This window comes from Sturnira hondurensis, unplaced genomic scaffold (genome assembly GCF_014824575.4).
Source record: "Sturnira hondurensis isolate 20B ecotype Veracruz unplaced genomic scaffold, ASM1482457v3 Scaffold0021354, whole genome shotgun sequence".
Taxonomy (NCBI): domain Eukaryota; kingdom Metazoa; phylum Chordata; class Mammalia; order Chiroptera; family Phyllostomidae; genus Sturnira; species Sturnira hondurensis.
In genome coordinates this window covers 33,130,885-33,146,591 of record NW_028093985.1, presented here as the reverse complement: position 1 = coordinate 33,146,591, position 15,707 = coordinate 33,130,885, and the positions used below count along the sequence as shown (strand labels likewise).

Below are 15,707 nucleotides of genomic sequence, written 5' to 3'. Positions count from 1 at the left end.
GGATGGTCGTAAATTTCCATTTTTAGATGTAAAATGTCTCAGCAGGTTTAGCTTGCCAGTTTAAGTACATCAAATCAGGCCCACCTTAAGGCACGTGGGGCCTTAAGGGCTCCTGCCTCCTTCTTTTCCACCTGCTTTTTGCATTATTCGATTCGCAAAAGGAGCTTACGCGAGCCATCACCCCTTTTTATCCTCAAAGGATAATAAGTCTGTTAACCGACGCAGTGGACCGTCCACCCACTGAGAGCCCCTGCAGTTCGGGCCACCTCGCAGCGGCCGCCGCCCAGGGTGTGGCCCAGGCCTTGGAGCCCAGCGAGGGGGAGGGACCAGTGGCTGGTGCGGACTCCGCGGGGCAGGCGGGGACCCCGCGGGAGGGACGCGCCGACGCGGACGGCCCCGCCCACTGCCGTCCCCTCCAGCTCCGCCCGTCACCCTGCTCCGCAGCTACTCTCACTAGGAGCAGCCCCAGGCGGTGGCACTAAGGTCCCCGCCATGTCTGCGGCCATGAGAGAGAGGTTTGACCAGTTCCTGCACGAGAAGAACCGCTTGACCGACCTCTTGGCTAAGCTCGAGGCCAAGACCGGCGTGAACCGGAGCTACATCGCGCTCGGTGGGTGCGGGGCTGCGGCCCGCCAGGGGCGGAGGCTGCTGGCCGGGTCCCGGAGCAGCTGCTACACCAGCTGTTGGGGAAGCTTCCGGGGAGAGGGTTGGGGAAGACGATATGGGTGACAGATGGGGGCGAACGGCATCCTCGGGGACCGAACTGGCTGCGGAGAAGGCCAGGGGGCGGAGATCACTCCTCCCAGGGCGGCCCCGGCTTGGGGGGTCGCTGGCTTGCGCCCGCAGCCGGGTGGCGGAGCAGGAAAGGGCCGGCGCTGACGTGTCTGTCCCAGAGCGTGGTGTCCCTGGGCCGAGCTCAGGGTTGGCGCGCAGTGGCGGGGGAGGGGGACCCAGCGGGAGGGCGCGCGGGCACGGTGGCTGTGACCCTCCGTGGAGCTCCGCGCTCTGAAGGGCTCCTGCAGGACGGAGGGCGGGAGGAAGGACACAGAGGTGGGGGCTGCGCGTTATTCCCAGACCACGGGCAAAGCCCCGCCAGGGGCCCCACCTTCCCTGCTTGGTTTGTTTTTCTCCAACGCCTTGTCTGGCCAAGCTTTGCGGTGTGGTTGGGGGGCTGTGCGTTTGAGTACCTCTGGTGCCACTCGACCTACTTCTCTCCTCATGTCTCCAGGTGTCATCGGGGCGGTGGCCTTGTACCTGGTGTTTGGTTGTGGAGCCCCTCTCCTTTGCAACCTGATAGGATTTGGCTACCCAGCCTACATCTCGTAAGTGGCTCCCCCTGCAACCATCTTCCTCCCTTTCACTCCCCTTCCGTCATCCGGGGCTGCCCCAGTTACTGTACACCCAGTTTCTCTGAGAGAGTAGTCTAAGCATCCCAGGGTAGTGACTGACTGCTTAAGGGGCAGGAGTGTCCAACTATTTGGTGTCTGGGCCACACGTGACATACAGTTTGACATGTAATCACAAGAAAATCTCGAAATGTTTTAAGTAAAATTTACGATTTTGTGTTGGACTGCATTCATAGCCATCCTGAGCCGAAGGCGGCCTGTGGGCTCGCAGGTTGGACACCCCTGGTAGAGCCTTAACTTGATACTTGATCTCTTGGTGACTGCTGAAACGTATATTTCATCAGCTTCTACTGGCGGGACGTGCACCTTCTAATGGACGCACAAATTGGAAGTGTTACTGCAAAGTCGTTCTGCCTTTACTGGTGGGGAGCTCTCATCCAGTCTAGAGAGCTGATTCCTTCTCCCTGATAATTATTTAAATGTGTATTTCACCATATAACCATGTACGTGGGATAGTAAAACCCCATCAATTGGGACTTCCTTAATTCTGAATTAATGTTAATTCAGACACTGGGGAGAATTTTGTCTTGCTTTTCAAAAGGCTTGCCAGAAGAACCCCACATGATTTTGCTCATATATGGGATATGAAATAGAAAGCATCAAACAGACAAACCCAGTCAACTCATAGACATGGACAGCGGTCTGGTGGTTACCAGAGAAGGAGTTGGGGGAAGATGAAGAGGGTAGAGGGGGTCAAATATACGATGAGGGAGGGAGACTAGACTTTGGGTGGTGAGCACACAGGCAGAATACAGATTAATAGAATTGTACACCTGAAACCTATATGTTTTTAAACAATACTACCCCAGCATATATAAATTTTTAAAAACAATTAAATAATACAAGAAAATAACAAGTCTTGCTACTTATTACAGGTAAGTGGGAAATACCCAAATATAAAAACAAAAACCTCATGAAATACATCCCTAATGTAGCTTCTTGGTTCTATAAATGACTTATATAATTAAACTAAATTACAAATGAATCTTATCAGATTAGGAGCTGAATTTATTATTGGTTAAGGTTGTTTTTTACTTTATAGTGTGTTTATTTTAAAATATTATACAATTTCATTTTCCATGCATTCAACTGGGAATTATCTCTAACTCAAGTGAATTTTGTTTTACTCTACAGCTCTTCCCAAAATGGCGGTGGGTTTTACTTTCACTGAATTGGTTTTTGCAACTTTCCTCAACCATAGGGCAAAAATAAAGGAAGAAAATTTTCAGCTAGGAGGCTAAGGCATAGATAACACATTATTACATTTTGTGTCTATCACTGGGAGGGGAAAATATGTTTTAGAAGTTTTTATTTGCACAACTAAATTGAAGTTACATAAATAATAGTTACTGTGTTAGTCTGGTACACCTCGAGGGACTCCAGAAAGTCTAGCTGCATGTAGGACACTGCTTGCTTAAGCATTCAGAGATCTTCACTCTTCAGTTTGAGATGAGCCTGAACCCTGTCAGGCGTTACCTGCTGTAGCACCATCAGGTTTTGTGTGACTACCGAAAGAATCTGAAGGCACATCAGAAGAACTCATTTGGTGTTCAGATCAGTGAATGCAGTACAAGGATTGCAGTGTTCCGTTAAATGTAGTCCACTGGCATATAGTGTATATGGAAAGTTTGTGGGCAGCCCTGACTCAAAAGGGGCACATCCCTGTCTGTGATAACGGACGAAATTGCCCAGCAGTGCCTGCCTTCACCTCCCTTCAGTTTGTGTAGTCTGCTTGCAGGAGCTCTTCTAAAAAGAAAGCTTTTGAAGCATTTTCAGGTTTGTGCTCTAGATGTTATCACATTTAGAACAAATGGGGTGTGGCAGCTTAGTACTGCCTCACTGCTTGAATTACGTGCAATTAGCAAGACAAGGATTTTTTAAAATACTGAATAACATAAAAAAGTCTCCTGCGCCCCACATCAGTGCCATTTGGTACATAACCTCATGAGAAACACAGACTCTCTGTTGGCCTGCTGAGATTGTCGCTGCGGGCTTTAGAAAGGTAGAAGTCTGTTTGCAGGTGGGGTAGGTAGATCCGTGTGTGTGGAAGTGGATGTGACTGCAAGATGTGGACAGAACTCGAAGATGCTTCTCTTTGACCTGGAGTGGATTAATTCTCACAGGGGCCTTTTGTTAAAGTCAGATTTCAAAGTAGTTTCAAGCCAGTCGACTTCAGCTTTATAGTTCTTTGTAGTCATTTTTTCATTCATTTTTAACGTAGCCAATTGAATATTATTGGCTCTTTTGCTTACAAGAAACTAAATGTTTCAGTCTATTGCTAAGAATTCTGTGAAATGGTAGAGACTGTCATATTTCTGAGTAGTTCAGGTAAGTGAGTTTTAAGTATTTTAAGAATTATTCTAGTCACTAAGTATATATTCTGAGGCAAAATAACATTTGTAGTACCTCTTAATAGGAGTTGGGAAAGTATTAAAAATCTAATAGAGGGAATTCAATGATATAAGCAGAAATTTAGGAAATAATGACTCTTTCTGGATTAGTATTTATTCATAGGATGCTTCCTTTTGGAAGACCCAATTCTTTGACCTTTAAAATAAATACAGGATTCTCTGCCGGTAAGAGAAGTAAAGGTTAGTCTCTGGGAACTTGGACTTCTCCTTAAAACCGTGGTTCTCAGCTCTGACTGCCCGCTGGAATTATCCAAGGAGCCTTAAAAAAATACTGATGCCTGCTTTCCACCCCCAGAGATTCTGATGTAATTGTTCTGAGATTTGGCCTGGGTTTTGGGGGGTTTTAAAAATCCTCAATCTTTTACTGTTTTTAAAGGACTGCAATGTGCGGTCAATATTGAGAACCCCGGTAAGGAGTGAGAGCAGTAATCTGTGCTTGTTACACTTGAAGGTGGTGCAAGTTGGGGGAAGTGGCCTTTGGACCCTGGGAAGAGCCAGAAGTCTCCTGGCCTCTGCTCTGTGAGGGAGGTTCCAGGGAACATGGGCCTGTGTGCACAGCACAGAGCACGCAGCCCCCCAGTTAGTAAACACTCAGGCAACCCCTGTTACATCCGTCTAATCAAGTCTGTTCCTTGCTTAACCAGTGTGATTGTGTAATTGTCATAAAGTCCTTGAAAATGATGGTATTAATAGCACCTAAATCAGTGTTACTTCAAGTGTGATCTGTGATCACACTACTTTAAATGTTGTCTTTGCCTCTTGTAATTTTCCCTGTGCTCCCTAGCCAGATTTATTCTTTTTTTAATTTTATTTTTTAAAGATTTTATTTATTTTTACAGAGAGGGGAAGGGAAGGAGGAAGGGAGGAAGAAAGAGAAACATCCCTTGGTTGCCCCTTGGTTGCCCCTTGCCCGCCCCCAGCCCCCAGCCAGGGACCTGGCCAGAAACCCAGGCCTGTGTCCTGACCAGGAATTCAACCAGCGACCTTTCAGTTCACAGGCCAGCACTGAGAACACTGAGCCACACCAGCCAGGGCTCTTTTTTTTTAATTAAGCAATTTTTTTATCCTAACTGAAGAATATGTTCATTGACCTTAGAGAGGAAATGAGAGAGAGAGAGGGAAATATCAACGTGAGAAACATCTATCAGTTGCCTCCTGTGCGCCCGCCCGCCCCCCCCCCCCCCCCCCCCCCCCAGGAATTGAACCTACAACCCAGGCACCTGGAATTGAACCCACCACCTTCTGGCACACTGGACAGTGCTGCAACCAACCAAGCCACGTGGTCAGGACTAGCCAAAATACAACTTTATCACCCTGAGACTGGTACACAAAGTGTGTATTTTATTACAGATGGTTGTAGGGGGTTTGCATGTTTTCGGGTTGCTTTGATGGGTTTTACATAGGGTGTGAGATGACTTGACATTAAAGTCACTGACTGCTGTGATCTCTGGAAGAAATTGGTGTTCTGCCAAACTGTGTGTCTAGCCCTTCTTTCCACACCTTTCAGCTTTTGCTCCTGCTGTGTCCTCTCTTCGGACCATCTTAGAGAGGAGTGCTCAGATTTTACGTAATGGTCAACATTGGGCCTAGAGGCTGTAGGGTGCAGAAATAAAATTTATAGAAGCTCAGCTGGCTGCCCAGCCTTTCTTGTGACTCATTGCCCTGGGAAACCTGTGGGTAGGGCTCAGGTGCACCTGGCTGCGGGTCAGGTCCCGGCACGTCGGAGCGCGCAGAGCTGAAGGGCCTGGCCCGTGCTCCAGGAGGCGACCAGCGCCGCATCAGGGGCTCCCTCCCTACTGGCTACTCTCATTTTCTGAGGACAAAGTTTCCCTTTGAGATTTTTGAGAACAGAGCCCTTAATCCTTCTATGTTTCCAGACTTTTTGGGCAGCAGACGTTTTATCTGCAGGCAATATGAAATCTAATTCCAGCCTTTTCGTTATCAAGAGCTGTTGACGGAGTTACTTTAATCTCCTCCTTTCCTCTGTTCCTGATAAGACTGTTGGTTAATAATAGGAACCTCCATTATTAAGGTGGACTTGCCCTGCCTTTTGCTGAGATGGAATTCACATGTAACCTTTTAAAAGCGTACAGTTTAGTAGTTACTATAGTTGTAGTTTTGAAAGCATCGCCACTATCTAATTCCAAAACATTTTCTTCACCCGAGAAGCGGAAACTTGGCACCCTTCAGCAGTCACTCCCCTTTTCTCCTACTCCCCAGTCCCCAGAAACCCCCATTTTATTTCCTGTCTCTGTGGATGCACCTGTTCTGGATATTTCACTTAAATGGAATCCTATAATATGTGGCCTTTTGTTTCTGGTGCAGCTTTGCTTTTAATGGCATTGCACAAATAATCATTCTGAGGGCCTCTCAGGAGTGTGTGCCGGGCTCCCCCTTCAATCACAAAGTCTGTCGCCTGAGACCTGAGGCAGCCTCCCCAGGGTACCTCCAGCGATTGTGCTGGTCTTCTCCCTGCTGCTCTGGTCAAATGGAATTAGGAGGGAAAGCCTAATGACTTTATTTTCTATTTTTATTTTTGTTCTGCAGAGAAAAGAAAGGAGAGCAGTGCTCTTTTTTGTCCTACTCAGCACCCTTTTTGTTTAAAATTCTGTAAAAGTCTATTAATTTTCCATATATATATATATATATATATTTTTTTTTTTTAAAGGATCAGGCTGCCACTTCCCTGGGTCTGTCAGAGTTTGGCCGTAGGGATCAAACGTGTGGTCCAACTCTGAGTTTCCACATGATCAGGGACATACAGGGAGAATATGTTCTCCAAGGCCACACAGGGGCCAGATTTGGTCTGGAACCGTCACTGGCTACACAGGCATGTGGAAGCCCATTTAGACGTATTTTAGTACCAAGGTCAAAAGATTAAATATGTGTCAAGTCCACTGTTTTGGTGTGTATAGGAAATCTAACGATTGGTCCCGCCTTTGAAATCTCACCCCCACTTCAGTGATGTGCATTTTCTCTTCTGTGTCCTTACCAGCCCATTTCAAGCTTTTGTCATCAGTATTATAAGAGTAAGAGCAATTAGCTCTTTGCAGGACTGCTGGGCACCTGTGCAGCACTGTATTCAATAGGCACTTGTGGATCCCTGTTTAAGTGCTTTACAATTGTACCTCATTTAGTTCTCATGACAACCCTGTGACTAAGTACTATGGTTTCCTGTTTTACAGATGAGGAAACAGAAAGAAGTTCATTTGATTAAGGTCTGACAACTAGTAGATGGTGAAAACAGCATTTAAACCCAGGGAGTCTGGCTCCAGAATCCATATGTTTAACTTTTATGTTGCATTGCTCCCCGGCTGGCCCTGAGTATCAGAGAGATGAGCCATAACCTTATGTAGAGATGCAAACTGAGCTGGTGGTCATTTTGACCCTGTCAATGCATTCCTTTCATGCAGTGTATTTTTACTTAAAAAAAAAAAACTGTCAAAGTAACTGCAAGAGTTGTAATAACAAGCTCAAGTAAAAGCTCTAGCATCTGCTTAGCTAATGATGCACTGCAGAGAAAGTGAGGAAGTACAGGTTAGAAATGGTTGCAATTTACTTATTTAAGATTTGCAGTGGCAGACTCCTACACAGAGGCGCATGGCCAGAGGAGAGTTGGAGAAAGTCACCTTGTGACTGACAGTCCCGAACCACTTCCTGTCTCACAGAAACTGGTCCTCTGAAGCAGAGCTAGGCGCCCTAACACTGCTGGAGGGTGTGTTTATGGTTCTCGGCCTCATCCGTAAGGGGTGTGTTTGTTTTCTTGTGTTCTTTTGAGAACTTACAATGATTTTTTTATTTTTTACTCATAAGAACTCATAAGAGCAGATACATTTTCTACTAAGCTGCTTGTGTTCTGTGACACTAGCTTTTCTCTCTGCATCTGTGTTCTGTGTTGGAGTGCGTACGAGCACTATGGTGCCTGCCCGCACTTGGCCATCTTTGGGTAGCGTAAAGGAAATGCAAACAGTCTGGCCGGCTGTGCCCTTGGATCAGAACTGTAACTGGCATTCTGTGAATTTGGCCTTAAGCAACACTGAAACCTTAAACATTTAAACATTTTACCCTTGTCAGCTTTTTACTGGTTGTGTTTTCACTTAGTATTATTGCTAATATTGCTGAACTATTTAAAGATGGAGGGGTGTGAAGAAAACTGAAAAATAAAATATCCTTGTAACAACCTGTGCTATTTTTGAAAGATAATTATAGCCAGCATTTGGTTACATTTTTATGGGGTTTTGTGTGTGTGTATGTGTGTGTATGTGTGTGTCCCCTTATCTTGTATCATAGAGAGAAGAAAGTTTTGAGGAGCAAATAAGATGAGTGATTTAAATTATTTATTCACAGTCTAGTTTCTGGGCTCTAAAGCCGCAGTGGAGGGATAGTCCAGTCTGCTCTGGAGCGTTCCTTTTGAACTTTAATGAACTCTTTCTTTTTTGTTGCTGAAAGCCATACAGGTTTGGTCTGTTTGTTCTTCTAAGTTGCCTTCCTTTCCCCCCTCTGTCCTGGAGTCCTTCTCTTTTTCAGGACTGACTGAATAAGGACTCAGTTTTCAGCTCAATGCCATCATGTAGTATTTAAAACAAGTGTCAATACATACGGGGGGATATTTGGAGGTATTTGGTGTCTGTCAATAACATTCTTGATTAATTAATTTTGAGGGATAGTGAATTAGTATAAGTAGAAATTTAAAAACAATTTCAAAAATCACTAATGAAATTTATTTTTTGTAGCACTTGAAATATAACTGGGGGCTGTAGAAACCTATCCTGACTTCATTCTCTCACTGTTCACTCTTCTGATTCCTGGGAGGAGAGCTTATCATGGGTCCCTCTCGGTCACATGGCCACTATATATATCCTGCAGCTTCTGATAGCTAGGCCAGGTGATGTAGTGAAGGATCACTTACATGTCAGAGGTAACCCTAGACTGCTGTCTGCATCTTGATGTGGCTCTCTTTTGTCTGGGAAAGGTCAGTTTAGGTTGTTCTGACTAGTAGGCAGGACACTTGTGCTTCAGTTAAACTTTATGATACTGTACTTGACATAGGTGTTTTATTTACAGAGCCATGAGTTTTATTGACAAAGGGTTGACCCAGTAGTATCTTCATCTGCTATTTTACTGCTTCGGGCGTTAATCTTTTTAAACCATCTCTGAAATTGTTCAACGTGCTCAGTTTTGAGTTATAAAACACTAGCTTGGAGAAGTCTGAGAGACTGAGCTGCTGGGGTGATGGCCACCTTTCACAGATTTGGAAACCATGGCCACAAACTCAGGTTACTTGACTCAGGTCACAAGACTGTTGAGGCCGCAGCGGGCCTAGGCCTGCAGACGCCTGACTGCCCTGGCCTGCTCACTGTCAGCATTCACCTGGTTCACACTTGACTGTGAGTGAATCTTCCGTTTTATATTAAAAAACAAAATGGTGGGCAGTTGATAAATAATGCCGTTGTATTTCAACCAAAATGTTTGGCCCCTGAATGGCTGCTTTTTTTGGTGACTCACTCTCCATTAGAGATATTTTATAGATTCATCTTAAAATGTATTAGCCTGGGAATTTAGTTTATTGTACATTATGAATTTATTAAGTTGGTCATTTTATACTACAGGAGAACACTACATTGCAGGGTAAAAGTGTGTGGTATAGTTTTTCATTGTTCTTGTATCTTGGATAGCCATGGCAAAAGATAGTTCCTATATATTTAAGGAGCGTATTTCCCGCTTGATATCAGTCTTGTTCTGTTGGGCGGGGAGGTGGGGTGGGCATGATATAAACAACACACAAGCAAGTGTTGCCGTGTGTCCAGTTCCCATGCACTTGTCCCTCTCACTTTGCATCACACCTACTCAACTGTGAAAAATAAAGTGATTTCCTGAATGCTCATGGGTTCTGACCTTCTTGTTTTCCATGAAGAAGAGAAATCTTACTGGCATAGAAACAAACTAGTGTTTATGTCTTAAAATATGTGATGTTTTTCTTTCCGATTTGATCATGCACTGTATGCATCAAATAAGACTTGCAAAGGCAGACTTGTAAACAGAGGTAATAGGAAGTAGGAAACCATTCTGAGATATTAGGAATTTCTGCTGCAGGTTCTCGGATAGGCACTGGCGAAAGCAGTCCTGCATCCAGTGGGCACTGTGGACGGTCATGTTATGTGCCTGCTGGGTCAAAAAGGGTTATAAACACAGTTCATATTCAAGCTTCACAGAATCTGCCTCAACTCTGGACTACTTGTTATGAAACATAACTTACCACATTAAAAAAATAAAACAGAGCAACCGGACTGCAAGCAGTTTCCTTTCTGTTCTTTATATCTCAAAGCTTTCTTATAGGTTTTATTTATTAACTGCTTTTGAGCAACTGCCTTTAACATGTATCATTGGAAATGTAGGTTGCAGGAATTAAACTTCTCTGTGAGCTTTATGGGTTTGCCATCAATCATATGCCTGCCCTTCCTTGTCTGTGCATGTGTGTATAATACATAAATATAACATTCATACAGCACATGCTCCATTATAATGTAGGAAATTGGTGTAATGACATGGATGAAGGTGTTGAAATACTCAGTAACTAGGAATAACTTTGGGGTCTGAAAGAGTTAATGCAGTGTCAAAAATGCTTAATTTATAACTTCCTTAAAGTATGAAAATGTAGCATTCATCCCCGTGATACAACTTACCTGAAGTTGTCATTGATGGAAGAAGAAAATTTCAATATTTGAAACTATGGCAGGACTATCTCAAAACCATAGAAAATATAGCTTTCCCCCTCGTACCTGCTTTTCCTATTTGCTGGTTTTCATTTTTTTAGTGATCTACCAACAGAATATTTATAGTACAAATATTAGTTAAAGGGGTAGAATACTATTTGACGTTATATTTTGTATTAATTGCTTAAACTTCGGAACCCTGCTCCACGTTGCATGTATAAACATGGACTTGGTGTTTGATGCCATCCTTTGGCCGCACTTGACTCCTGCCCTTGCTTTTAGAACTCGGCAGCAAAGGTGTGAACAGTGGATGGGCCAGTGCGGGTGGGGGCCACTGGTACCAGTCACGGGGGCCCACTGGTCCCTGGGAAGGCTGGCCAGTGGGTTGTGGACCTACTGGTTTCAACTCAGTACCAACGTAAAGAATTTTGGCCAGCCACCTTTATGGCGTGTGCCCCCAAAAATGTTTCCAACAATGTCAAATTTGTTCCTGCTGACCTCAAATAGGATACTTGGGATTTCAGCTTTTTCTTTATAGCATTTGAGATTCGGAGAGTGAAATAAAATTGAAATCCATGGTTAGTTCTCTAATCTCCTGTAAGCCTATTAACACTGCTGTTAATTCTTTATCAGCCCTGCTTAGCTAGGACTGGAGTGTTCTTATCACTCTAATTTCCTTTTACTCTCTAGTCTCCCGAGGATAATAAATTACTATCATATTGTAATTATGACCTATTAAGGTAATATTTCTTGATGCTTACTCTGTCCCAGTCATTGTTTCTCAGTGCTTTACATGTATTAGCTTAGTCCTCACAACAACACGGTGAGGTTTATCATCCCCAGTTGACAAATAGGAAAGTGGGGCCAGAATAACTTGCCCAAGGCTGTATATGTAGTAAGTGGTAGAACCAGGATGCAGGCTGCAGGCTAAAGGTGGTGAAATGATGAAATGCCAGATGAGCATTGGGAAGGAATGATGGAAAAAGAATGGCTTCTTCATCGTTCAGTGTAATTAATGTTTTTTGATAGTTTACTTTGTTTAACTAGAAAATTAGGATGAGTCAGCTTCACGTGATGGGTTGTGGGACTTCTCTCTCTCTGTCTTTATGTGCATATTTCAGGCCTTTTGATGCTCTCAAACACAACAGATTGTGTCTGATCATTGTTAGAGAAGTTTGTTTGTAAAAAAATCATGAGCTTTTTTTCTCAAGGGAGAAATTAAGTGAACGTGTCTGATGTTCACTTTAGTGTTTGTTTTTTAATAAAGCCCTAAAGAGAGACCTAATCTCATAGGAGGAGGTAGGTAGTTATAGAAAGTCTGGTGCCCATTTTTTCCCAAATAGAAATCATCCTTTTTCCTTCCGCGATAAAAAATAGTACATGCTCATCGCAAAGATAGTAAAAGTAAAATTCTGCAATTCCTGTACCAGGAATAACTTTACAGAATTTGAAATGTATATTTCTGGACACCAGTCTTAATCTGTAAATACACACAAACATGTCTTTTTTTTTCTTTACATAGAATGAGTAATCTCCGTTTTACACTCGATACTCTGTCTTGACCCTGTATACTGACATCTGTCCCTGTCAGTATTCTTTTTAAAGCTTCAGGATGTCAGTGTATGGATACACCCAAAATTTATTTAAACAGTCATTGTTGCCCTTAAAAATGTGTGAACACATGCTTCTATACTATTATAGTTTGACTTGAAGTTCATTTTAATATCACTTTCCTCTTTGAAATTAATTTCTTATCTATGAAATGGAGAGTTAGAGCTAGTTTATCTCATATATCTTCCAGCTCCACATTCTGTGATTTCTAGTTCTGCTCAGTGAACTTTTAGAGCCGCTGGCCACACCCATGGTGCTACCAGCTACCTCTGCACCCTGCCATGTCTCCGTTCCTCCTCTGAAGGCAAGGCTCCTCACCCCTCGCACTCTTTAGCTTTGCCATTTGGGCTGGACTGAAAATGACTTACATAGAGTGCACTGTATGATTTCTTAAATCCCCTGTTGCTTGATAAGTTGATACACCCTCCCTCTGATACAGACTTTGAACTATGATTCAGTATATGAACCAGGGAGTGGAGTGTATTGTTGAAGAATCACCTGTGTCCACCCACCGGGGCAGGAAAGTGTGTAAGTAAATAGCATTCGGGAACCCCCCGTTTCAAGCTTTCTTCTTCTCTCCCTTTTTGAGTCTCAGGTTCCTTGACTCTAAACTGAATGGGTGAGACTCTCTTCAATATTCTTTCTTGTTCTGACCAGGTCATGATGTTATGACATGTAGACATGTTAAAAAAATAAATGTGTTATTTTAAGTTAAATCAATAATTAAATGTTTCTGCCCTGGCTGCCTGGCTGGTATAGCTCAGTGGATTGAGCACGGGCCTACAAACCACAGAGTCGTCAGTTTGATTCCCAGTCAGGGCACATGCCTGGGTTGTGGGCCAGGTCCCCAGTAGGGGGCCACCTGAGAGACAACCATACATTAATTTTTCTCTCCCTCTCTTTCTCCTCCTCTTCTACTCTCTCTAAAAAATAAATAAAATCTTTTAAAAATAATTAAATGCTTCAATAATATGAGAAGTTCTATTTAAAAAAATCTCTTCACCTTAGTAAGACTGGTGTTTCCCTGTCTTCCTTCGTTGCCTTGGTTTTCTACACAGTTGTGACCAGTGTGTGTGTTCAGTTTTCAGTTCTTTCTCTTGTTCAGTTTTACTATGTAATGTTCCAAGTGTCTTAACATGGAAACTTCTGAACTGGTGGTGTGGAGAAGTTCAGGAACTAACCTTTTGTTATTCCTCAAAGAACTGAACTTGAACTGTTAGTGTAGTTTTTCTGTTTTTGAATTTGTGGGTCTTGACTAATAGCTTTAAAAATAATTACAGAAAAGCCCAGCCGGGTGGGTCAGTTGGTTGGAGCGTCGTCCTGTACACCAAAGGTTGTGGGTTCCATCCCCCATCAGGGCACGTACTTAGGTTGCATGTTTGATCCCTAGTTGAGGTGCATACAGGAGGCAACCCCAACATATGTGATGTTTCTCACATATGTTTCTCTCTCTTTTCCTCTCTGTAAGCATATTCTTAGGTGAGGATTAAAATTTTTAAAAAATATGATAGACTGGAATTTAAAATGTCAGGTGGTTTCATAAAGTGTTTAGCAGTTTATATTTATATAATAAATATATAAACACTCGGTGTATCTACTGAGTCATGTGTGTCTACTTACTCATGGACTTCTTTATAGTTCCCAAAATTCAGACCTTAAGTGAAATGTAATGGTGTATATCCCCTCCGCCCAGGATGAATAAGCAATAAAATTTTATCCTACTAATAACTTTAAAAATCCACTTAGCTATAAGCAGACAAACCACACTCAGATGAAGCCCAGAGGGAAAAATCTTATGTGTAAAGGGTGCACTGTGGTTGGTTCTTTGGTTCACGTGCTTGCCCACACTTTTTCTTCGGCCTTCTGTTAGATTAGCTGGCTTCTGTCTGAGGAAAGCTGAAACACAGACACAGTCTGCATGGTACCGGCCATTATTTTATAATCAGCTCTCTTAAATTCATTTTATATGATTCTTATGTTTAAAATGAAAAACTTTTGCCCAGTGTTGATTATTCAGCATTCACTTCATCACTTCTTCTTTGTATCAATAGTGGTTATCTCATTCAGTTCCCCTCTCCCCAATTATTTTCTCTAAAGCAGGGGTGTGAAACTCACTTTCACTGGGGGCCACATCAGCCTTGAGGTTGCCTTTGAAGGGCCAAAATAATTTTAGGACTGTAAATGTAACCACTCCTTAACTGTGGAGGAGTTGAGATTACATTCCGCCCTCTGAAGGCAACTGGGAGGCTGATGTGGCCCCTGGTGAAAGTGAGTTTGACTCCCTGCTCTAAAAGCACTTATGCACATGTGCGTGCACACGTGTGCACCCACCCACAGCTGCTTCTGATTAGTTCAGAGTCTCCCTTAGTGACCAACTCAGTGTGATTCAGCAGCCTCACTGTCTCCTTGGGAAACACACTGTACCAAGTAACCAGGGAGTTTTCAATACTTAACCCATGTCACAGGCTAAACAAGATTCAGATTTCTTCTAGTTTCCTGTTTTAGTTATGATAAGTATGCAGACATATGTTAGGATAGGGTGAAAGAAAAAAGTTAGGAATTCAGGTTTAGGATGAAGAGATTTCCAAGACTGTAAGAAATTTTTGTGATTCAGAAGTGAACGAAGGTTATTTTTTATTAGAACACTTAATCCTAGTCTATATATGGAATCAAACAGCCAAGTGGCAAAATAGCCCAGGAAATCTTGAGAAAGAACAAAGTGGTCATGTTCCCCGACATCAAACTATACCACAAAGCTACAGTAATCAAAACAGAATGGTACTGCCATGAAAACAGACATATAGATCAATGGAGTAGAATAGAGACATCAGAAATAAATCCTTTTTATATGGTCAATTAATCTATAACAAAGGAGGCAATAATATACAATGGGGTAAAGACAGTCGCTTAGATAAGTGGTGTTGAGAAAATTGGACAGATATATGCAAAACAATGAAACCAAATCACTTTGTACCATATTCAAAAATAAACTTAAATTGGTTTAAAGACAAAAGAATGTTAGACCTGAAACCATAAAACTCCTAGAAGAAAACAAAGGTGGTAACTCTGACTTTGCTCTGTGCAGTATCTTTTTGGCAGTATATCCTTGAACAAGGAAACAAATGGGACTATATCAAGCTAAAAAGCTCTGCACAGCAAAGGAAACCATTAACAAAACAAAAAGGCAACCTATTGAGTTGGAGAAGATACTTGCAAATGATACATCTGATAGAGGGTTAATGTCCAAATTATGTAAAGAACTCATATAACTTAACACCAGAAAGGCAATCCAATTACAAAAATTAGTAGAGGACCTGAATAGACATTTCTCCCAAGAGGGACATACAGACATTTGAAAAGATGCTCCAGGTCACTAGTGATCAGAAATGCAAATTAAAGCCACCATGATACAGCACTTCACATCTGTCAGAGAGGCTACCATCAATAACTCAACAAAAAACAAGTGCTAGCGAGGGTGTGGAGAAAAGGGGACCCTCGTGCACACTTGGTGAGAATGCAGCCTGGTGTAACCACTGTGGACAGTCCTCAAAAAGTTAAAAATAGAG

At 42.8% G+C, this 15,707-nt stretch overlaps 1 protein-coding gene across 1 annotated transcript in view; it reads left to right on the top strand.

Annotated features, from left to right (window-relative positions):
• The first annotated feature begins 397 nt into the window (after window positions 1-397).
• Window positions 398-15,707, top strand: part of REEP5 (receptor accessory protein 5) — a 32,822-nt gene continuing 17,512 nt past the window's right edge. The window contains exons 1-2 of the mRNA XM_037032002.1: window positions 398-610; window positions 1,229-1,322. Coding sequence (XP_036887897.1) covers window positions 493-610; window positions 1,229-1,322 — 212 coding nt within the window. The 5' untranslated portion in view covers window positions 398-492. The remainder of the gene's footprint in view (window positions 611-1,228; window positions 1,323-15,707) is intronic.